This window comes from Procambarus clarkii, chromosome 21, assembly GCF_040958095.1.
Source record: "Procambarus clarkii isolate CNS0578487 chromosome 21, FALCON_Pclarkii_2.0, whole genome shotgun sequence".
Classification (NCBI taxonomy): domain Eukaryota; kingdom Metazoa; phylum Arthropoda; class Malacostraca; order Decapoda; family Cambaridae; genus Procambarus; species Procambarus clarkii.
The window spans coordinates 35,466,553-35,492,256 of record NC_091170.1 but is presented as its reverse complement, the minus strand read 5'-3'; the positions used below and the strand labels follow the sequence as shown (position 1 = coordinate 35,492,256).

The 25,704-nt window shown below is 37.6% G+C and overlaps 2 protein-coding genes across 3 annotated transcripts; both read right to left on the bottom strand.

Annotated features, from left to right (window-relative positions):
* Positions 1-1,861: 1,861 nt before the first annotated feature.
* Positions 1,862-12,653, bottom strand: CSN5 (COP9 signalosome subunit 5). The gene is made up of 7 exons (XM_045746296.2): positions 12,525-12,653; positions 11,942-12,128; positions 9,073-9,157; positions 7,726-7,875; positions 7,276-7,470; positions 4,794-4,991; positions 1,862-2,256 (listed from the first exon to the last, which is right to left on the bottom strand). The coding sequence occupies exons 2-7, from the start codon at positions 12,115-12,117 to the stop codon at positions 1,984-1,986; spliced, it is 1,077 nt and encodes a 358-aa protein (XP_045602252.1). The 5' UTR covers positions 12,118-12,128; positions 12,525-12,653; the 3' UTR covers positions 1,862-1,983.
* A 3,615-nt stretch (positions 12,654-16,268) lies between these two features.
* On the bottom strand, positions 16,269-22,799 carry LOC123760596 (26S proteasome regulatory subunit 6B). Of its 2 annotated transcripts, none has more exons than XM_045746295.2 (4): positions 22,643-22,799; positions 19,634-19,825; positions 17,918-18,601; positions 16,269-16,931 (listed from the first exon to the last, which is right to left on the bottom strand). In XM_045746295.2, exons 1-4 carry the CDS (start codon positions 22,676-22,678, stop codon positions 16,593-16,595), a joined length of 1,251 nt encoding a protein of 416 aa, XP_045602251.1. In that variant the 5' UTR covers positions 22,679-22,799; the 3' UTR covers positions 16,269-16,592. The 2 variants fall into 2 exon arrangements, with proteins under 2 accessions (XP_045602251.1, XP_069184421.1); XM_069328320.1 differs by lacking the exon at positions 22,643-22,799 and adding an exon at positions 22,460-22,603.
* Positions 22,800-25,704: the final 2,905 nt, after the last annotated feature.

Genomic DNA, 25,704 nt, shown 5'->3' with positions numbered 1-25,704 from the left:
CAATAATCTTCAATATATACAAGTATTTACCTGAGCCACCACCTATAGTGGCCTCGACAAGGACATAAAGCCAGCAGCTTGTGATAGATCCTCCACTTGTCCTGATGAATTTATGGATCTAGATTTGTATTTCCTTTTTGTTATATTGTATCATTTATCATGCACCCTATACCCATCCTGTGGATGGGATGGGTATGGGATGCATACACACACACCAACCCACCCACCTGCACACAAATTTTGCAGTGTTAGATGGTTGGAACAAGTCAAGTAAGATAGTAGTGGAGGCTAAAACTGTCATTAGTTTCAAAGCATTATATGACAGTGCTGGGACACCACGAGTGTGGCTCTCGTCTTGTAACTATACTTAGGTAATTACACCAGCCCACACATCTGAATAGTAACCCCCTTAAGACACATCTATATGCTAAGGCATTTTAAGAGCATTGTACTCTTACAATGTTATTCATATTACAGTACTCATGCATTGTAATATGCTACTCTTTCCAGTTTCAGAATTGCTTTTAAATACACGAGTGATGAAATATTAAAAAACTGTTCGTAACTTTTCTGGCACTAAAATAGGAATATGCAAGATTTGTATAGTGACCAGATCTTAAGCAGCACATCAGTAAACTGGAAAAGGTGGAAAGACATGCTACGAAGTAATTTCCGGAATCGAAAACATGAGCTACGAGGAGAGGCAAGAGGTGTTAAATATACCAAAGCCAGAAGACAGAAGTGAGGCAATATGATTACTACATACAAAATAGCAATAGGAATCAACAAAATTGACCAAGGAATTCTTGAAACCAGCAACTTCAAGAATAAGGAGTCATAGATTCAAGTTAACGAAACAAAGATACAGTACTAGAAAATATAAAAAGTTCTTTTGGAAACTCGGTGCCAGATGGTTGGAAGAAGCTAAGTGACAAGGGAGTAGAGGCTAAAACTGTCAGTAGTTTCGAAGTGCTGTATGACAAAGTATACAGGGATGACTGAACATTGTAAGCATAGCTCTCATCCTGTAACTACATTTAGGTAATTAATTACCAGTCCACTCACACCAACACACCACATGATGAATTTTAACTTAAAAAGTTAGGAAGTGTTATCCTAAGCATTATCCAGTGATATGGCAGTTGATTAAATTTTAGATTAAAATTTTATCGCAGCTCTACTAGTTGGCCTAAGTACTTTGCCAAGCGTAGGGAAGCATCTTGGCTGAACAAACCCTGAACCCTAACTGGAACCACTCAATGGGAAAAGCACAAACAGTCCTGGATAACAACAATCACTACACACACCAAGTGCACCCTCAAGGAAAGTGCAAACTTTGGACTAGATAACTGAATAGCAGACGACAACCTCATCAGCTTGAGTCAGTATACTGGGCCTTAGTTATTAGTCTGCATAACACATTCAAACGTGTAGAGCTGCATTCCATGGGAGTTGTGTCAAAAATCAGCTATTCGGTAAGGTTGTGGTTAATGTAAGCTACAAAGCTGAGTTGGACACTTCTATAAGGAAGAAATCCATACACATTAAAAGCAAGTAGCTTTTGGATTTGTGGTGTTAACCTGCCATGAATGATCCACTCAGGACCTTACACATTCAGAAACTTAAATGAGCCAAAAATTTACAGTGCTAGCAGAGCACTAATAGTACTATAACAATAGATTTTTAATGAGCACCAGATATTGTATTTAATATTATTTGTAGCTCATAACACTTTTTTTCACTCAACAAAAGGTATTAGAACACATTTTCTGGTAAAGTTTATTCCTTAAAACAAAATTGACATATTACAAATAAAAATAATAAAGTGACAAGTGAAGTTTAATTAATAAATACAATTAAGAAAGGTTGAACATTTTTATTACACATATATATATATGAAAATGCCACACATATGTCTAATTACATTGTTATAGTATTATCATAATCCAGCAGTCCTAATGAAAGAATTAGAACAGATATTTCCTAAGCCTGTGCAGATGACTGAGCAGATTCTTGAGCCTGAGATTGTGTCTGTGGTATTTGGTTAAATAGTCGATCTTTCACAACTTGAGCCATAAGACCATGTAGAGCTTCCATGGTAGTTTTGCAAGAGTCTCGTGTCACTCGACTCAATTTGTCTTCGGTTTTCTTTTCCTGAGGGTCTAATCCAAACAGTCCAGCACGCCCAAGGGCAGTTTCAGAATTTTCCAATTTGTCACTTAAATCAAAGATCTGACGAGTCATATATTCTGCATTCTGTTGATAGAACACAATAATAGAACAATAGAAGTAGTCATTCAAAGACCAAAACAGCCTTTGGGCAATTTTAACATTTCTAATTGTTAATAACAATATTATTCACCATTGACACTGATGTATAAAAGTGTACATGCACAACTCTCAAATAGTGGTAAAGAAAAGATTTACCAATGTATCAGTATCAATAGCATCAGTTTATTTTTGCAGTATTGGCATCAATAAAGTATCAGCTGATACTGCCAATACTTTAACAATTTATGCACTTAACCTTTCTTAAAATAGGAATTTGTTTTAAGTCAGTTATGCCCCATATGAATCTAGCATTGTGTTTTTGTACAAAGTTAATATTTCAACCCATCCTCCTAAAATGATAGTACCTATAGCAACTATTTAGTTGTATATATAGAAATGGGCTGTTGCAACTAACAATATTCACATTTTCTACTCTTAATTTTGTAGAAGGCACAAAGAAAAAACAGTGATGAATGCCATGAAACGGCTCTTCTGGATGAGCCCCAGTGGCTCCCTGAAATTATCTCGTTGAGATCGTTCCCAACTACTGTACTGTACTAGCTCACATCAGTAACGGAGTTTTGTTTGGCCTACCGGAAACCAGAAACAGAATCTTGTTCCCCACCCCCCCAGAGGTACATAGTAGTAATACTAGTAATATTATAATTATTACTAATTAACTTATTCCAGCAGTGCATATGTCCATGCAAGTTGTGGATGAGAAATTAATGCAAAACATGATATGTAGTTTGGGCAATCTTAAACACAAAATAGAAAACACTATTTATTATTCAACCTCAGTAATTAAAATAGATTATGCCAAAGAAAGCTAGAAAAAGTTGTCCTCCCTCTGCAAATACCATAAATTGCAATGTGAACCAACTAGTTAAGCTGCAATACAATTTTCGTCTAAAATTTAATCGAGTGTCATGTCACTGGATTATGCCTGAGCATGGCAATCCTTAACTTTCACATCAACTCATCAATTAGTGGAACGATTGTGGAGGTGACCTGGTGTGTGCATGACCATGTGGGTGTATCCTAGTGGGCACCTGCTTAGGTAGGTGTTGTTGAACTTTGCTGGCATGCATACGTGCTTGCGAGTCGGTTTGTGTTCACAAGCTTGTGTGTATGCGTTAGCAACCGATGTGTAATTATCTAAATGTAGTTACAAGAGCTACGCACTTAGTGTCCTGTCTTCCCAGTACTCTTTGATCATATGACAGTTTTGGCCTCCACCACTACCTCACTTAATTGTTATTCCAACTGTCTACCACTCTGTTTTCAAGAGATTTTTCTAATACTTTCCAGCACCTTTATTTCCAAACCTGCAGAGTTATTATGTCAACTTCTCGTGCAGAGGTAAATATAAATTCTCTTACCTATAAGTGATCTTTCACCAGCATGGCAAATCCTCCACCTTTTCAATTTTTTCTGGCATGTCTCCAAATTGAGTACCCCCTTGGCAATATGACCTCATTTATAACATTATCTTCAAGTTTTATCTCTCTTAGTGCAACAATAACTGGCATCTTCGTTTGGCTCTAATGTTTTTTATCTCGCTCCATCCATGTTAGTACAGGTATATACAATTTTCATGAACATGTTCCCTCTCCCATTGTACTTTACTTCCGCCCCCCCTTTACTATTTTGTTTGTTTTTAGATACCATTTCATATGCCTCCCAATCACTATCACCTTGTAGAAAAAAATGAGGCACTGAACTGGAAAAGGAACAGAAAATAAACCAATTCTTTTCCCCTTACTGGGGTTTAGTCTGCAGAAATCAGAAGTGACAGGTGATGGGTAAGGTTAAATAGGCCCCCCCTTCCCCTAACCCTCTAGCCACACACACACACAGGGAGAAAGAAGACCAGCAGGAAACTACACCATAAAACTAGACAACTACAAGAAACAGAAAAAGACCACCTGGGAATGGATATAATCACACCACAAGCTCTTGTGAACTGAACAGTGTCAGTAGCACTGACAGTGGGAGCCGGTCGGCCGAGCGGACAGCACGCTGGACTTGTGGTCCTGGGTTCGATCCCAGGCGCCGGCGAGAAACATTGGGCAGAGTTTCTTTCACCCTATGCCCCTGTTACCTAGCAGTAAAATAGGTACCTGGGTGTTAGTCAGCTGTCATGGGCTGCTTCCTGGGGGTGGAGGCCTGGTCGAGGACCGGGCCGCGGGGACACTAAAAGGCCCCGAAATCATCTCAAGATAACCTCAAGATAGCATGTGGCAAGTTGACCAAAAGCAGGAAAGATGTGGTAAGAACATACAATCACATGGAAATATATAGATGCCAAATACAATACGTATTTGTATTTGGAGATAAAATAAATGCCAGTTACTAGAGCATTCAAAATACTAGTGTAAGATAACTGAGCACGTACTTAATATATACTGCATAAAAAGAACCCAATTTACAATTCTTTTAAGAATTTATTCTACAAAACAAGAAAGAAGTTAGAATAATTTAAATACTGTACAGTGAACAGAGGCAGAACATATACTTACTGTAATAAGTGATGATGAGCTGAGAGTATTAACCCAGTACTTATTCCACAGTGAATCTAGAAGTTTCTTGTCGAGGGATGACTTGAAGTACGAAATGTCTAGAGAGTAATACTGCTTACAATGGACACCAAAGTCCTCAATCTTATTTAAGGGAATAGTTTGGTACTCAGAAGGTCCCTCATCTGGTGGCTTGTAACCCTGAGGAAATGCATAAGTAATTTTGCTCATATAGTAATCAATTTTTATGATCATATAATTTTGATCAGCTTTTTAGGAAGACTATATATATTGTGCACCTAGTCTGCTCGGTCCTATGTGTAATCTCAGAAGAAAAAGTCAAACATAAATAAAGCTTTGAATGAACATAACATAAGAATAAAAGAAACTGCAGAAGACCTATTGGCCCTATACGAGGCAGCTCCTATTTATAACCTCCCAATCCCATTCATATACATGTCCAACCTACGCTTGAAATAATCAAGAGACCACACCTCCACCATGCCACGTGGCAAGTCCGCTAGTTCATCCGAGTCTACATATAGTCTTCCAGGCTCATGTCAACCTTAGCTGTCATGTTTTAGAAATGGGATGACAGGATGTATCCTTAACAGAATGACAGTGGGATGACAGGATGTATCCTTAACAGAATGGCTTACTGAATGAATGTGAATGAAATGTATCTTTCTGAGCAAGCCACTTGGTCACTTCCCTAGGCAATAGGCATGCTTTATCAGGGATATGGCAAAGTACCAACCAAGATTGCTGAACCTTCTCATCTACTATGCAATGGGGGTCTTTTCAATTTGTCAATGCCAAGCCTGTAATGAGGCTAGGGAGACATTGAATAATGTTGCTCAATGGAGCATAGAATGCCTGCTAGAAGACTCATTCTTCAACAAACAATACGCATTCTCCAAGCAATACTTTACTTCAAATAGACCACTAAGATATACTGCTAGTTGGTCACCTGACTACTATTCTAACTCACCACAAGATGCCAAAACTATACACCAGCTCGAGAAACTCTGACATTACTTTCATCCAAACTAGAATTTCAGAAGCACAGGATAATTCTGACAAAAGGAGAGAATGGGAATGACCAAGTAACTTTCTCAGAAAGAAGCTTTCCATCAACACTCAAAGCATTACTTCTACGGTGAACTCACTCTGGTATATACATCCTTAGTCGAGAATCTTCATGACAAAGATCTATAGAAGAAAAGCAGGAAATAATTGAAAAAACAAATAAGGAACCTTACCTGTTCTGCGAACTAGTCCCCAGGGATTCATTCGTCTCACATAAAATAGACCACAAATGACAACAACATTTAGAATTGAAGGGAATTCACAAAATCTTCAAGACTTTTAACAATGAATATACAGACGCCAACAACCAAACACATAGGTGGGATACCAACAATGCAGCTACCTCCAAACCATATAAATGGTGATAGACCCACATCAAAAACTCCAGACGCAAAGACTTGGAGGAGAATGTCAAACCAGCAAGGAATGCCTCATTACTGATCTGCTAGAAGAGGAGCTGCAGAAAAATTACAGGATTCAAACACCAGGTCAAAAGAGCTGCAAACCAAGTCTGAACTTGGCCACCAAGATAGTTTCTGGCTCCTTTGTGGCCAGCCCAGCTCATCTCAACCCTGTCTGAATGTCTCTAATCTGAATAGCACCTGGAGCAACAACTGAACTGGAGGGAAGAGGTAAAGGAACCCGCATCTCAATCAGTTCAGCCATGCTTGCGACCTAACCTGAGGTCAAGGTGTTGCCGGCTCACACTGTCATGCGCCATTATGTACAACTTCACCAAATGGCAACATGCATGATTCTATAAAACTCTCTACTCTTTTCTTCAAGATACAATTAAGGAGAACCCAGAATTCATTCATTATAAGGGCAACCATAAGATAAAATTCTACATACGAAAGTACTTGTGACAACATATTTAATCTCTTCCCTAGCAATGAAGTGTTATGTCAAAGCCAGGCCAAGAATTCACTCTCACAGCAAACTACTGAACAGGTGTGCAGATACGTCTATACAATCTAATCTATTTAGAATACATAACTATGAACAGTTATGCTGTTACATTGTATCCATATTCTTAATCAGTACTTCAGATGCAATTCTTGAATGTGAAGTACACTATATTTATACAGTAATTATAAATTGCATATCATATTAACAACTGTATACTGCATATTTTCAGATTAAAGAAAACACTGAGTCTACTAAAAACTTTTCAAAACTAATGTACACTAAGTCTAAAACTTTAGATTAATTTATTTGTTTTAATTGGAAAAACTTTAAATAAAACATTCATACAACAGAATAAAAGCAATCATTTGGAAATGTTTAACCTATAGCTAAAGCAATTATTGTTGTAAGAAGCATGTAATCTGAGTGTACATACGGAAACAGCAACTGAGAATTTTCGTAAGGGTACAAACACACAAAAATATCTCACCTTAGGGTAAGTCCTGAAAGCTCCAATATTGACTTTACCAGAGCTGATGGTTCGAATTGGATCAATAACAATAGCTACAAATGGCTCTTGATAATTCTGATTCAGCATTTGGGTGGATACATCAATGCCGGATAACCAGCAGCCATAGCCTGGATGGCTGTGGTACCAACCAATCACATTTTCCTGACGACCAACCTGAAGAAACAAGTGGAACATGGCACAAACACAAGAATATCATATTTCATGCCAATATATTTATAATTCACATTACAGTGATGCATTTAATATATATACCTGTATACCTTATATATAATCTCAGTAAGCCATCTTCGAACATATCCTTACCTTAACCAACCCTCACAGCCTAATGCTGAAGAAGCAATAAACTGCTTTGGCTCCAATCTTAATATAAAATTAATAATGTAGTATGATAAATGAAAGACAACAAACCTGCTTAGCAGCTTCCACATAAGCTGTCATATACTCATAAGCTTGTGCCTGAGCATTGACTCTTGTCTCAGTGCCTTCCACAGGCAGGGCAAAGGAATCCATTACAATCATAGTTGGGCCATCTACCTTGCCTAACATCAGACCCATCACCTGCAATTGGAAAACAAAAGTTAAGGTGTTAAGTAACATTATCTACAGCCATTTACAAAAAACTTATTGGAGGAAATATATTTATTAATTAATTTTTGGTTAATAGCATCCTGTTTCAAAATCTTACTGAAGCGACCATACGAGTAATAAAAACTTTGATTTATTATTATAAATGAACTATTGTTTAGTTATTAATATAGCCTAATATTAATGATACAATTAATTTGATGTCAGTTGGAAGGACTGACTGATCATACCACAGATTACTGAATAGAATAATCTTACCTCTTGCTGTTGATGATATTGATCGAGACAGGTGTTCTCCTTAATGGGGTTAATAGTGTAACCATTTTGAAATACTTTCAAAGGAGTCTATAAATCTTGGGTGGGGTCAGCTTCCCCTAGAGACCACCTCCTCTGTTCCCCCATCCTTTATCTCCTTTCAACTTCCCTCCCTTTAAACCTTTCCCAGTGTCCCTGTTTAATGGAAGAGGATGATCCCACTTCCTTGCCCCTAATCGTCTACAGCCTAGTACAGTACAACACTCACATTCTAGAGTAACTGAATAGCCCTAATTATCAGCATCATTAAGCTTGACATTACAACTTGGAGGGTCGACTTTTCTTCAGCTAGGGTATTTTTAAAGTTCAAAGTTTGCAGAGTCTCAACCCTCCAATTCCTTCCCAACCCATTTAAGATATCTTCTAAAGTCGTGTTAATGCATTTTCTGTGTGTTACAAGGCAATGCAAAGAAACACACACATAGTATTGCCTCAAAGAAAAATACAGTACCATAATACCTAAAATTACTGGAATTTTTATATAAATAAATACATCCTAGGTATGTGACTTCAACTGAGGATATTGACAAAATAAGTTTCTTGGAAGTATATACATGTGAATATTTGCAAAATAATTCTTATTCATTTTGGCAACACAACCATGCATAAATGTCAAGTTTCCAGGAATATTACCATCAGGAAACCAGAAGCCCAATGGAAAAACAAGAACAGAAATAAAATACAAAAATTTAAATATACAACAAAACAGCTACAGTATTCCCACACACACATTTCAATAAGAAACTTGTAAGGAATATTATTCATTCTTTAGTATTTTGTGTGTGTCTGGCTATACTGTATATGCATCAGAAGAGTTTTTAATAACATATAAACTACAATACAGTAATGACAAACCTCAAGAGTGCCTCCTGATCGAGCATGCATCACCATCTTCAACAAAGCCAAAGCAGAAATCTTGATCTGCTTGAAGAAATGTGGGCTGAAAAATAATTAATTTTTGAAATATATTAAGTAAATACGTAACTGTTTTCTGATGACAAATATGAAAGGCAAATGAACTATATTAAGATTAAATGATAACATTCCAACTTCGAGAAAATGTGAACATCATTTTTCTGATCAATACACTCGGTTGCTTCCTGAGGCAAGATTCTACCGATTCTTAGTTAGGATCTCCCGCACTTACAGCGTCAATAATACAGTGAAGCCGCGGGAAACTTTACAAACTGTCTACATTGGGCTCATAGTGGTGCTAAGGAGACACTGAAGAATACTTTATCAAGCCCAGCATGCAGTCATTAAGTGTTCATTTACAAGTCATTATTTGTAACATCTTTATTGACAAAATTAATTAAAATTTTGCCTAATCTGAGTAATTCAATTAGGTCTTAGTAGAGTGAGGATGATGCTGGCATTCACTGTCACACAGGACAGAGGATCATACACAAGGCAATAGGTTTAAACTGTAGACTAAAATGTACATGTATATCATGGTAGCAGAACCAACTAGGAAAGAAAGCACCTTAGATATTATTTTTACAATGATAACAGATTAGGGACATAATGATTACAAATACTTGTTACTCAGATCACAACCTAACTGAAGTGCAGACATGCATGGGCAATAGACCTGTGTTTCTAGTTTTAAATCCATGAGGAGGAGAAATTCACCAAATTCAATTTCAATAACAAACATTAACTGGGAATAAATAAACCAAGCCCTCACAGAAATAGGCTTGGAAAGACAGCTAGATAATGCTAACTTAAACCAATGTCTGGAGAAAATAGGCACAGTAGCACTAGAAATATGTGCAAGTCAAATACCACTAAGGAGAAAGAGAAAAAGGTGCAAACTGGAACGAGAATGGTGTTTACTCTTTAGGCAATGAAAACAAATTGCAGAATATCTCAAACACCCAATTCTATCCCAAGAACAACAATCGAGCTAAGGTTGCAAGAATCATATAAAATCCAAGAAAGGCAGAGAGAGGGCAAAAGGCCATAAGTGAAATAGAGAGGAATTCGAAATACTTTATCTTCTATGCTAATATCTAGAACAAAAATTACATCCTGCATTAGGCCCTTGCATAAGTGATGGAACCTTCACAGATGACAGCAAAGAAATGAGTGAAAGATTGAGGCTACAGTATGGTTCCATTTTCAGTGAAAATGGAACCATACTGTTCCTTGAAGACATTGCAGATTAATGATCCAAACAAATTCTTTATGAATGTAACACCACCACCAAACCGTATATCAGATGTTACCTATTTTGAAGTAGTTATAAACAGCATGCCCATGCACTCTGCACCTAGCCCAGATGCCTGGAATTCTACATTCATCAAGAATTGCAAAAATCTACTACCACACGCCCTAAACATCTTTTGGAGATGGATTCTTGATACTGTCATTATCCCCGACATACTTAAAACAGCAGAGATCACCCCTTCACAAAGGAGGTAGCAAAGCTGATGCAAAAAATTACAGACCAATAAGTTCTAACATCACACATCATAAAAATCTTTCAAAAAAGTGCTAAGAAGTAAGATCACAAAACACATTGAGGAACATAGGATCAGAACAGAGTGCTTCTGCCTCTTGCAATTGCTAGACCACTATGACAAGGCCTTAGATGCCATGGAAGACAAACAGAATGCTGATGAATTATACACAGATTTTGCAAAGGCTCTGACAAATGTGACCATGGTGTTATTGAACACAAAATACACACAAAAGGAATTACTGGCAAGGTATGGAGATGGATCTTTAACTTCCTAACAAACAGAACCCAGAGTGTAATAGTCAACAAAGTAAAATCTGAATCATTCCACCGTGAAAAGCTCAGTTCCTCAAGGTACCGTACGTACTCCAGTACTTTTTTCATCCTCATATAAGACAGACAAGGATACAAACTATAGTACTGTATCATCTTTTGCCTGACAACACAACAATTTTCATGAGAGTAGACACTACAGAGGACACAGGAAACCTCCAATCCAATGTTAATCTAGTCGCTCAATGGGCCACAGAAAATAACATGATGTTTAATAGGGATAAATTCCAGTTACCACACTATGGAAAAACAAAAATATCAAAGCAGAAACCCCCATATAAAACACAGTCAAACCACACTAGTGAAAGAGAAAGCCGTATAAAAGATTTAAGAATAATCATGTCGAAAGTTCTTACTTTTAGAGAACACAACAAAGTTGCTATCACAACTACAAGAAAAATGACAGGTTGGATAAAAGATGCCATGCCAATGATGATACTTTTTTTAAGACAATAGTGCCCAAAAGAGTGGAATACTGTTGCACACTAACAGCCCCATTCAAAGCTGCAGAACTGCTGACCTGGAGAGCATGTAAAGATCTTTTACTACTACATTCGACTCAATAAAACATCCAAATTCTTGGGACCTCCTAAAACATTTAAATCTGTATTCCCCGAGTGCAGGTGGGAGGGTTACATAATTATTTACAACTGAAAAATATTAGGACTGGTTCCAAATCTACACATATAAATACACGAGACCAAAAAGGTATGGCAAGATGTGCAAAACAGCCCTGCTGTAAAGCAGAGGTGCAACAATCACGCTGAGAGAGTACTCGAATCAAAATCAAAGGCCCAAGACTTTTTAACACACTTCCCCTAGACATTAGTTGTGGCACATATGGCTGATTTCTCGCAGCCAAATCTTACCAAATACAGTATATGTTAACCTTTTTTATATCAACAATACTACCATGAAAAATCTACATACTCTTTTTCCCAGGGTTTAGCTTGGAGAATGTCCTGTTGTTGTTTGCGATCATACTGGTATATTTCATCAGCAGCATTAACAGACTCCATATTGTTGGCCATTTCCCATGTGCGTTGAGCAATCTGGGACTGGCACATGCTGGTGCTGCTGCCTTCACCCGTACTTGAAGATGCCATTATTGTTTAATCTGAAAACAAAAATATTGTGAAAACCTGAATAACAAGTGAGCTATTAGGTCAGTACAGTATATGCCTATGGAGAGGGTGGGGGGGGGGGACCACTTCGAAATGCCTAATTGGAATCCTCTATCAATGGGAAATCAAGTAGAGTGAAGATATTTGTGAATGAGGACGTGAAATGCATCACTAAGCAAAAGACAGGTGGCAGAGGGTAACGAAAAGGTACTAATCAAGGTGGTGTATAGGCCCCCAGCCCTGGACCAAGTCGATCAGTGATCGGTACCTGGTTTAGCAATTCAGTATATATAGTCCACCTTGTTTTATATTTGAAGTACAAATTTAGCTATTACCAACGCCATGTTAGGTTTTTTCGACTATTAGACACAACAAGGCCAATTTACTACCTCACAACGATGAGCAAAGAGAAGCACCGCAGGGCCCGCCAGCCCAGTGACGAGTGTTTATTTTGATGGTCCCTCACTAAAGATGCTCGCTATAGAATAGAAATAATTTACTCTGCAAATCTATAAAAGTTTTAGCAATTGGTAAAGACCTTAGAAAAATATACAATTATAATTCAGGCAGTTCATTGTAAACAATTATGTAAATATATATCAGCTACACTTTTTTTTTTTAGATAGTTTTTTTACTTTCGTAAAAAAACATGTGCTTTACAGAGGCACATAATGGGCTCAGGGACTGAATTCCACAATTCATTTAGCTAAGCAAGTTAAAATCTTGATGAGCTAGTTACAAAATTCAGTATAAGTCGTCACATCATCAATGGGTTCGAGATCGACTCCTATTTTTTTTTTTTTTTTAGGTATACACAGCAATGTGCTGCTACTATACCAGGTACTCTGACCTCTACTTCATACACTCACGAATATGGGCGCATCCGATCCCACGATCGTCGTGCCCCTGTTACCTAGCAGAAAATAGGTACCTGGGAGTTAGTCAGCTGTCACGGGCTGCTTCCTGGGGGGTGTGTGTGTGGTGTGGGGAAAAAAAAAGAAAAAAAAAAAAAAGTAGTTAGTAAACAGTTGATTGACAGTTGAGAGGCGGGCCGAAAGAGCAAAGCTCAACCCCCGCAAAAACACAACTAGTAAACACAACTAGTAAACACAAAAACACAACTAGTAAACACAACAACACTCACGAATATTTATTTATTTATTTATTTATTTATTTATTTACAAGAAGGAACATTGGGTTTATGAGAGTACTGTACACAGCATTGAAGTTTTACATGCTTGTTGTTAGATATTGAAAGATATTCTTGTAATCTATCCTATGAGATGGAAATATTGGATGAACTTATAGCCAACTGTTTAGTCAGAACTGTTTTTTTGTATTAAGGTAGGTATTATCTTCCCCTAATTCCTTGTATGACTAACCATCCTGTGAGATGGGAATAATAGTTGAACCTATAGCTAGTTCTTGATCTACACTGTTTAATATCTCATATAGAATAGGGTAGCAGCACATTGCTGTACTGTATATACCTAATTTTGCTAAATAAAAAAAAGTGATTTACCCAGATTTTGGTAGTGCAGGCTAATAGATCAGCCTCGCATTTCATGTTCTAATTAAATTAAATGTGGGGTTCACTCCCCCGAGCCCATTATGTGCTTCTGTAACCCTTTCCACTACCGCCCTACAGGATGGGTATGGGGTGCATGATAAATTAACTAAACTAATGCCTGATTCCATGTATGACTAACCATCTTCTGAGACAGGGATATTAGATGAACTTATAGCTAGTTTTGATCTACACTAATCTTTGATACAGAATAGGGTGGCTGCACATTGCTGTGTATACCTAAGCTTGTTAATAAAAAAAAACTACTGCTGCATAAGACAAAGACCACATATTACTATTCTTAAATTATATTTACCTGAGGGCCACCATCTATCTCTATTGGCCTCAATGGGGACAGGAAGCCGGCAACATGCCAAAGGTCTTCCCTATTGTTTCTAGGGATTTTTTCAACTTGATTTTGATCTAAAGTAATGTCTTGACCTTTACGGCCTGATGAAAGAGCATCTCTGGATGAAAGAACATCTCCTGTTTTCTGCTCAACATTTCAGCTTGCTGAGCATTAAGCTGTTGCCCCATATATGTGTTGTGTTTAATCTTTTACAGAAGTAGTCTAGATTAATATCCTCAGCACTTGTTCCATATTTTAAAGGTCTTGGTGAAATCATCGGTCATGTCTGGTTTGCAGTATTGTTAGTCCTGTGGCCCTCGACCGTTCCTTGGGATGATTTTTCTTGGTGTTGTATTGTCTCTGAAACAGGTACTTTCCTCTAAAACAAACTTTTTTTTTTTTTTTTTACCTAAAGTGGGTTTCCATGCTTAGAAACAGTAGTCCAGGTAGGGATACACCAGAAAAATTAATAGTTGAATAACCTCTTTTTTTTCCTGAAAGGTCGTTTGATTATTTCTAGTGTGGTTAGCCATTTGTTTTTACTGCAGCTCCTGCACTTGTTGTCCAACTTTCAATGGATGGTGGATCAAAACTCTTTGATGGGCCTGTTCATATGTCAATAGGTCGCACTGCAGCAGCCTGTAGAATATGTACAAGGAAAACATATGTACATAGACCACAAGTGTGAGACTGAATAACTGGCTTAGCTCCTCACAGAATTTGCTGCACTACAACGTACCACTAATACACTGAAGAACAGTTGAGGAGTAATTTTCTGGGATTCAAAATCAGCTCTTCAGGCCCTCAAAAACCCAACATGTAAAATAGATACTAGGAATGTAGTAACATTCTTCATAAACAACATTATTAATGTACAAAGCAATAGTCTCAGTCTCATTTGTATGGGTACCATCTCATATAGGTGTTGCCCAGCATGATGACACAGACAAATCAGCTAAAGCTGCATGTGTTAAGTCTCAAATTGGGTTGGATATGGGCATTCTAATCTATGCTGTAAAAGCCGCAATATTTCAGGAAATTAGGGATGACAGAATAGCAGTTACTGACACTCAAAGGCCAGAAAGCACTTGTATAAAAAGCTATGACATGTTTAGAACTGAGAATTATATGGGCAGGCAGCATAAAATATCCACTAGACTGTGACATTGTAATTGCCAGAATTAGGCTGGGATATTGATACCTATGTGGCTGCAGGTAATGAATCCCCCAGTGGTGAACATTCCAATTGTAACTATGTGAACAAGAGCTGGGACATACCCTCCAACACTATACCCTGTAACTGTGATTGCCCTGTTATAAGTGACTGCAGACAACATGGTATGAGGTACTTTCAGCTCTGTAAGTACTTCATACACTCAGGAATATTGGAAGATATTCTTGAACTGTACTCAGATTTTGCTAATGGGGGCTAATAGATCAGTCTTACATTTCATGTTCTCTCATGATTCCATTTATGACTAAGCATCCTGTGAGATGGGGATATTAGATGAACTTATAGCTAGTTTTTTATCTACATTGTGTAATCTTTCATATAGAATAGAATAGCAGGATATTGCTGTGTATAACAAAGCTTAATAAACAAAATGAAGAAGGTGAAATGTCACCTTTTGAAGGTGACATTTCCAACCTAGGAAACTTTCCCATGGTCCAGGGATGTTCCGAATAGAAGTCTCAGTGGTAGATACAGTTCATCGGTTAGTTCTTGTATGATTTTGATTGAATTCCATTCACACCTGGGGCTTTAGATTCTTAACTTGTCATGCTCTTCCCCGATTGATTCGCTTTATGGGAATACTGTAGCTCTTAATTCATTCTCTTCACCTGTTTCAAACATTTGCATGGCTATTAGGATGTTGTCTAATCTTTCTAGTGAATATTGATGTAAGTATGCATTCAGTGTTGGCTGCCTTTATATCATCAATTATAACTTTGTTGGTCTCATCTTTTAAGGATTCTACCGTCTTGGTTTTACTTCTTTCATACACAAACTACTAAGTATCTTTCTTACAGTCCATCCTCCTAAAATGATAGTACAGTACTTATATTAACTACTTGATTGAAAGTACCAATATGCAGTGCTGGACCCCCCAAAAAATTTGAAATTTAAGTTAACTTAACTTACCTCTTTTTTAAGAGGTAACATTAAACAATTATTAATCTATATGGAAATATTTAAATGGATAAAAGAAAACAGCCTTGATAAATTATATACTTTATTATAAACTGCAAACCAGTAATTCTACATACGGTACACATCTGATGACAGCGAGACAGAGATTAGGAGAAGTTACATTTAGCTTTATTAAAAAATGGCAGTATAATGAGTTTCATCACCATACATGTTTAATCTATCCACTGACCAATAAAGTATTAAGTGACGACACCTAGTTATGACTTCAAAAATTAAATAATATTTGCATTCCATTCCTTAACTGGGACAAGTTTAATGAAACCATTACACTGCATTTGAACCACTAGTTTTGTCACTTTTTATTATATAACAGCCTACCAGTATAAATTTTACTTGTAAAACTCGTGATCAGACTCATCTTTCTTCACATTGTTCTTGTAGGCCTTCTCGAAGTCTTTTGCCAAGACAATATATCTGTTCTCTCGGACAGCATGCATACCAGCCTCTTGACAAATGGCGTTGATATCAGCTCCTGATATACGATCAGGACGAGCCACATAGTCTTCTAGATCAAGGTCATCACTTAAATTCATTCTTCCAGTAATGGTTGTGAAAATTAAACGCTTTTGTCGTCGATCTGGTAATGGAAATTCAATCTTTCGATCTAGCCGACCAGGACGTAACAGAGCAGGATCCAACGTATCTGCACGGTTGGTTGCCATAATCACCTGAAAAGCAAATATGGTTTATTCATCTTAATTGTTTTCCAATTTGTCTGACAATATTTGCAATTCTCAAAATTTTTCCTATATAATAAAAGGTAAACACTTTTTCACCATTAAAAATCACAAAATGAGAGAAATAGTTATCTATGGTGTTGACAAGATTCTTTATAAGGTATACAATATATTTTTGATCACCCAAGGTGCTATCCTTTTAGATAGGTAACATTTCATCTGCCTTTTAGTGTTAAAGTAACATCTGTTGGTTTGGTTATGCAAGTACAGTAATTAGTTTTTGAGAAACATGAATAGGTGGAAAAAAGGCAACCTCAGAATCATTAAAAAAATAAGTACAAAGTAAACATAAAAGAATAATAATGCAGGATTTACCAAGGGGTAACATGGAGGTAGAGAAAATAATGCTAATCACCAATCAGTTACAGAAAGAAAGCCACTTTGTATTATCAGACACACAGGAACAGTACTACTGAGGAGGATAATTATCATCACTAAGGCTGCACCACTGCAGCCCCAAGTGATTGAATACAACATTTTATATTTTCATATTACTTAAAAAAGCCACAAGTCAAGAACTTTGGATGTAGTGAAGCGATGAAATCCTAATGTCATAAAATCTTAAGCATTGACAATGCAGACTCTCAGTTGGTTCATTCCCAGAGGGAAAAAGAGGGCTGTGTTTCCCGTGCACATTTTATATATTGTTTTAATATAGTTTTAATGGTTTTCTTAGTTTTTTTCAAGAGTAATGACTCACTGGGCTGTCAATTGCAGCATTCATATTCTTTGAATGATAAAACATACTATTTTTATTGTTATCACACTACACACATTGATCTATTCATTCATCTATCGTCTATCCTTCCATCTGACAGTATAACAAAAGTATTAAATAAGAATTTTATTATGTAGTTCTGAATAAATCATGGATGGGGTAGTATGAAAGTAATTAACTGAAATTTAGAAGATCTTACCTTGACATTGGTAGTCTGATCAAAACCATCCATCTGGTTGAGTAACTCGAGCAAGATTCGCTGTACTTCACGATCAGCGCCCGTTTGTGCATCAAATCTCTTTGTAGCAATAGCATCAATTTCATCAATGAAGATAATTGCTGGAGCATTTTCTCGAGCCAATCTGAATACATCCCTCACCATTCGTGGTCCTTCACCCAAATATTTCTGAACAAATTCTGACCCTACCACACGAATGAATGATGCTGTAGTGTGGTGTGCAACAGCTTTGGCAAGCATGGTCTTACCACATCCAGGAGGCCCAAACATCAATACACCCCTGGGAGGGTCAATACCAATTTGTTTATACAAATCAAAATGAGTGAGGGGGAGCTCTACAGCTTCTTTGATCTCCTGCTTCTGCATATCCAAACCTCCAATGTCTGAGTAAGCAACATCTGGTTTCTCATCTGCTTGTAGCATGGATATAGAGGAGTCTGCTTCTGGGGGTAAAACATCAACAAGAGCATTACTGTGCTTGTGCAATGCTACAGATGCTGATGGCTTTAGTAATTCTCTATCAATTGTTGATAAGATTCGTACATAATAATTGGAACCTGTGGTTGAACCAACAATACCGGTGTTTTGATCAACTGCCTCTAGAAATTGTCCAATCACTAATGGTACACTCTGAATTCTCTTAACCTGAAAAAGAAAATACTTGTTAGTTCAGAGATATTCTGAAAATAATATTTAGAAATATTATAGTACCACACTCAAACATTTAACCAAATTATGCATTTCATAACTATATTAAGCATTAAATAACTGATTAAAAAAATACAACATTAATTTCACTCATTGTACAACATAGTCTCCTCCACACATTGAAGATGGTTTACCAGACCACAGCAAACTGGCATCATGAATAACATCCCAGCAGCAGCTCTGTGCCACCATAATGAAGATTAAAAAAAAAAAGAGGCATAAATGCGCATTCATTAAAACTTGAGTAAGAGGGCAGTGCAAAAGTATCCATCCCCTACTATAAGTAAGAAGCCCTTTGCACTTCTTACTTATAAGTCCAAAGGGTCAGAGATCTTGCATCCTTGACTAAAGAACAGGAAGGGCCTGCTTCCAAATCACACAAGGGCAAAGACCTTAGAAGGAAGATAGAAAAGCTCCCACCAACTGAAACAATAATACCATCAGAATATCTGGTATTGTGCACAGTTAGCTTCAAGAGTAAACAGTTTTTGCAGACGTTGAGTCACAATAACGTGGCTTAAGATATGAAGATTAAACCACACACACCAGAAAATGAAGAGACGAAAACATTTAGGTCCGTCTGGAACCTTGGTTTGTGTGGATCTCGTGTGTGTAAATCGTTTGCAGAGTTGTTTAGTGGTTTCGAGGCTTCATTTTTTGTAAACCCTCTAGTTGTCTGTAAGGCTTTGCTGAATGTCTGGATACTTACCTGGTGGGGTGGCCGAGTGTTGTCTCTGTGCTCCCTGCACCTGTGTGTGTTTGGAGGGGGGGGGGGGCCAGGTTCTGACTCTTGGTTTCAAGTAGGCCAAACAGAACTTACATGACTGGTGTGACTTTTAGTATAGTCTTGGCAATATAGTTTCTGGGAACCACTGGTGGCCTCCCCAAGAAGAGTCTAATGTGATCAGCAAAAATAGAGAATCAAGTTAAACAAAAATTTAGAACAAAACAAATCAGAGCACAACCCACCTCTTCTTGAGCATGTCTGTATTCCTTCTTCAGATTATGTAGTTCATCTTTAATGTAGTCTTCCTGAACACGGAGGTACTCTAAGTTCTGTAAAAGACGCTTGTATGTGTTGTAATCATCTCGGGTGGATTCCTCATTCACAACCGTAAATCCACCGACTACGGGGCCTTTCACATCAACCGTTTCCTCCACCTTTAAAGAGCAATGAAAGATTACAATGCAGGTATTTTGCAATTTTCATCTCGCTTTTCTCTTTTTTTAAAGCGAATGTATTGCTTATATGCTAGACATGTACTAAACTTGAAAAAATGGTATGTTTTTAAAACTGTTAGGCATTTGAAATGTTAAGAAATTATTTGCTAAAAAATTCTGTAATTAGGATTTGTATAGACATTTATCATTAAGTTAAAAATTATTCAAATATGTAAAATTGGAGGTGGTAGTTAGGCCTAAAAGCTAAAATAGTTTTTTTCTCCATTATACAGTACTATAGTAAACCTTTGTTTATTTGAATTATGCAAGACAGTATGAGGGTAGGATGGCTAGAATTAGCCAAATGCAGAATTACTAGAGGGAAATTCTTTAAATATTTTAATATCACACTTGCCACTTACTTTCCATAGCCATCAATTTAAACAAATTGAGGTTTAAATGAGGAACTAAAGTAGTCTTATTTGTTAAAAATACTAGACTATAGATATGCATTAGAATTTACGGTATAGAGTACTGTACATAAAAGACTGTACCATACCCCACGGCACTGACCGGGGAGGAACTCAAAGTTCCCCCCAGTCAGTGCTGTGGTGTGCAGTTCCCAGTCAGTAAAAGTCAATTTCTTAATATATCAAGGTCACACTATGTTATCTTGAAATAAAAAAATTCAATAATGTAAAACTATTTTTAATGAAAATGATCCTGTTGCTTCAAAACAAGCTCAGCATGGAGGTTCTACTTCAATTAGATTTTTATGTTATAATTTTTCAATTAGTTGACTTCAATTAGTTGTCCTTTTTTTTTTAAATGTAAGCAAAAATTAATTTTTTGGTTCACATTGTCAACCTTGCTGTATGAATATCAAGGGTTAAAATTGTGCTAATGTATTTTGCTTGATGTACTCTAACATCCTACCAAATTTCATGAAAATCTGAGAAATCCGAGATGGAATGATTCCTCATCAACCAAATCAAGAAATATAGAACTAAAAAAATATAACTACAATTTATAAGAGATAAATTTTAAAACATAAGATTGATTACATAGTAACTAAGGTGGTAATCCTAGGGATAAATGCTTCATCCATCAGTAGTTTTTAAAATCACTCCTAAAGCAGATAGACAACTCATCTGTGAGGCAATACTATCAAAACCACCCTTTTCCCATTTTCAGGCAGAATGGTTAATTTAGTTTATACTACATAGGTCACCCGGTGGAGTCAGAGCGACTCCAAAAAGTTGCGACCTTCAGGTTTTGGGAGTTCAGGTTGACCCGGTGCTTGGGATGATCTGGGTACCAAAAGGTTATAATAATTATTATTCGTTATGTTAGGGAACTGGTACCCTGTGCATGTATATGTTAGGCTTATATTGAGGCATCCGCTCCCCATCCCATGGTTACTAAATGTACTCTACCTTACTCTACCATAATCTATCCTAACCTATCTGAATTGTGACAACTCCCAAACGTACTTTGACTCACAGTCTCTTGCCTAACCTCTGACTTTTCGAAAAACAGCAACACTTTGATACCACCATTAACACAACTCCATCTTTGCCATCCTGAGTCCATTTCCACTCATATGTTTATTTTTTCATTATCCTACAGTACACATTCAGAAGACATCGATAACTTCCAATCTCTGCCAAATTATGAACACTGATGCACCACTGTGAGTACAGCATCAACATCACCACTCAGCACGTATCACGAAGAAGACCTTCTTGAGGATGTAACCGCACAGCAGTACTCCCAGGTATTTATTTACCAAGTTTACCCGAGGTAAACTAGAGGGAGTGCTAGTGGCATCTATCGAGGAAACTAGCACTCTAGTGGCCTCGACGAGGACAGGAATCAGCAGCTTGTCAAAAGTCTCCCATTTGCTTTGATGATCTTTTCCAGTTAGATTTTAAAATTTAACAGTTATAACATTTACGACTTTACCGAGTAGGTGGCTCCATGGATTTATGTGGGGTGAAAAGCAACTGTTTTCAGTCTTACATTGTGGCTTATTGAGTTTGAAACTTTTGCTCCTTGTTTGTGTTACATCTGACCTTTTGAAGAAATTGTCTGGATCGACATCCTCCAAATTTGTCAATATTTTAAGTCTCAATGTCATGTCATGTCTGGTTGGTAGTAGTTAGCCCAGTGGACCTCAACTGTTCCTGGTATGCGAGTTGATTTAACTCTAGAATGATTGTTGTTGTTTACCTAATGCCTCTGTTCACTGCTAGGTGACAGGAAACTGGCCTAACAATTTCTGTCCTGTCACACCTCCCGATTGTGAGTCGAAAACAAACCTAACTAATACCGAGATCCCTTACTCTATTATTATACAGGTATATGTATAACAAGTTTAGGATGGGCAAGGTTAAGTTAGGCAAGGTTAGCCAAGTTATAAAATCCGTTGATAGTGTTTTGTGTATTTGTACCCAGTTCAAGTGGTCACTAAACCTAACCAGACAATCTTATCTTGCCTATCTTGATCTTAATTTAATAAATGCACGAGACACAAAATTCCCTCGTAAACACGTTTGTTACGTAGATGGTGTAGACGAACAATCGAAATTACATCTATCTCAGTCACCACAGACACATCTTTGAGAAACAAACCATTCCCAAACTCCTGAATGAGGATGACTGAGTTTCCAGCACCAGTATTTCACCTCCGTTTCTCACTTCTACACACCAAAAATACCTCCCAGAGCCCTGTGCCGAGAGCACACGGGGCCGCCACGCCATCACCGCCACACACCACCACCCAGTTTCAATCGAGAATACCAGAAAAAGCCGAACCTTTTCAGTGGCGACAGTTATCCCTATTTCTTCCATGTTTGTGTGTCACCTGGAGCTGCCCGCGCCGACCCTCGACTTCCACCGTGAACTCCCGCCTGGCGTTCGTCAGCCGGATTCCCTCGAATTCTGTGTCAGTTCTTCGACCTTCTATATTTTTCCTGTTTACCTGAATTTACCTGAGGGGGCACTAACACTCTAGTGGCCTCGATAGGGGTAGGACACCGGCGGCTTGTCAAAGGACCCCCTCCTCACATTTGTCCAGATGATTTTCTTAAAAGCTGGATTTTAATTATCATATTTTATCGGATATTTTAATATTGGATAATATTTTAATATTGATAATATTTTAATATTGGATAATACTTTAATTTTGGATAATATTTTAATATTGAATAATATTTTATATTATCAGTGTAGAAGCTAATATTAAACATCCACCGAGGCCTGATTTTATGCCCTCTGTACCCCTTTTTCTGGCTAGGACTCACAGGACGAGTAAGAGATGCAATAAATTAGCCGCCGTTAGAGGAAACAATAAAAAGCTAATCATGTTTAAACTCGTGGTATGAATAATGCTCTTCATTAGAAGGATAATATTTAGCTGTAAACCTAACCACTCTTATGTTTTTTCCTCTCGTCTCACTGACTAGTCGTAAGGGTAAAAGCCAAATTATGGTGTCACTGTCAGATTGGCTAAAATGGTGTACCTTGCATGAATCACAACTTTAGTGGGTTATGCTTCACTTCTGACATTGTTTAGTGCTTAAGAGAAAACTTGCAGGGCTCGAAAAATTGCAGAACGAAGCCTAGAGGATTATCCTTGGATGCCTCCCCTACCATAAGATAATATGAGAGAGGAACTTAATATTCCGAGCGTCACTGATCATGTTAATTGAATTTAATTGTCTGATTGGCATAAAAATGCTTAAGCTATCTCATTCTAACCTTTGCGCAGAAGCCCCCCAGAATTTCTTTATTGAGGGTGAACATTGTTTAGAATGGATTACTAAGACTGGAACTAAACTCAGAATTTATCAGAATTACAATTTGTACTAAGAGAGTTAATAGCGGCGCCTTCCTGCACCGTGGAGATTACACCCTTTCCAATTTTAATCCCTCCCTTTCCACCCAAGAAGCAAATTTAAGATCAGCCCAAGCTTAGTCTTGGGGCAAAGCTTAAAGCCTTAAGCCATATTGATGCTCTGTCCACAGAACATTCTCTCTCAGACTACATACACTGATGGTTCCTACACCGCCCCACGGGTGCAGCTGGAAGTGCAGTTGTCCTGACAGTAGGTGATGGCTTTCTTGCTATGCGTGTTAGTGGCTTTGCAATAGTGTAATATTCACCAACCAACATATGTACTTTAATAACCCATTAAAAATTTTTGTGTATGAATAAATAAATAAACAATTGGGCCTCTACCCTTCATACTGAATTATTTGCCATATTCCCAATCAGATATTACCAATTTCCAAATTTAATAAATTAATTGCAAGTGATTTTTTATCGTACTTAATTACGCTCAACTCTTTAAAGACACAATTGTAACATGCTCTTGTCTGAAGCAAAACACAAATTACAACAAAATTAGTAATGATGGTAACAGTCCATTTCATATGGATTCCATCACATGTTGGCCTTCGACCTAGCACAAGGTAGGTAGATTACACACAGAAATCACAATTGCGTGATGCATCAAATACCTATACCGCCCCACGGTAACCTCAGTCGATTAAGGCTGCGTCTGGGATGCTCTCGGACGCAGGTTCGAATCCTCGTCACGGCCCTTGTGGATTTGTTCAAGGTAGGTAGATCAACACAGACAACCACCGTAGGTGAGATATGAGTAGATGAATGAATAATATAGTGCTGCCAAGGCAGAACGAGCACTATATTAATCGAGACCATTTCTTAAAAATAAAAGGTTCAATATATCTCCGACAAGGGGCAACATCGTTAAGCTCAATAAGCCATAGGACAGAAAACAGCAGATGCTTTTTCATCTATAGGATAATAAACCTGTGAAATCGCTTACCTGCCGAAACTGTGAATGTCAAGACAATAATTCAGCTGGAAAAAAATCCTCAGGAATAGTGTACGGATCTTTAACAAGCCGTTGGCTTCCTGCCCTGTCGTTGCCACTAGAGATTGTGGCCGCCAGGAAAATATATAGAAAATATACACAAAGAAATCACAATAACATGATATTGCCAAGAGATGATCTTTGGAACGTGACGACGGGATAGAACCAGTGTCCAGGGGTTCAATTAATATTAATATTATTATTGTTAGTATTAGTTTTAAATGCGAGCCAGGAGCATGGCATCAAAATGGACCAAGTATGCATTACGAAAATTTTTCTTAAGCTTACCATAGTTTCACTGTCTGCCACGTTTTCTCTTGTTCTCCGGTTCCTAAAACGTTTTTTATTGTTGTCACAAATATATTCGCCATCCTTGACCTGAATTTATCTGAATTTACCCGAAGGGCACTAACACTCTGGTGCTCTCGACGAGAAGAGGAAGCCGGCGGCTTGTCAAAGATCTCCCTTTGGGCTTGAATGGTCCCCCATTTGCCCTCTTTACTCATTTTTTTATTTTTAGCTCGCCTCCTTCCCTCTTGGTTCTTTGAGTTTTGTTTCGGTTATCTTCATTTGTGTGTGTCATCGTTAGATGTGTTTCTAGCCTTTGATCTGCTTCTGTCTTTCTCAAATGATAGACTAACAGTGTGTAGCGAGTAGATTATCCCAATAATATACTCGCTACAATTCGCGAAAAATCAGACCTTACCAGAGCTGTTGTTGGTGCAGATTCAGCTACTCGGAACGAAAAGTTCCAAGTAGCACGGGCTATGGTGAGCCTATAAATGGATGCTCTTTGGAGCCATTATATGTATCAACAGCTGATGCTGAAAATCTGGGGATGGGTTCCGTGGACGCGCTAATCCAATCCAAGACCATAAGGCTGGTCAGACCGTTGAATTGATGTTACCAGAGCTGCTGTGTCTAGATAAACCATTGTTTGTATGAATGAGTGTTTGACAAGAAATAGACAGAATC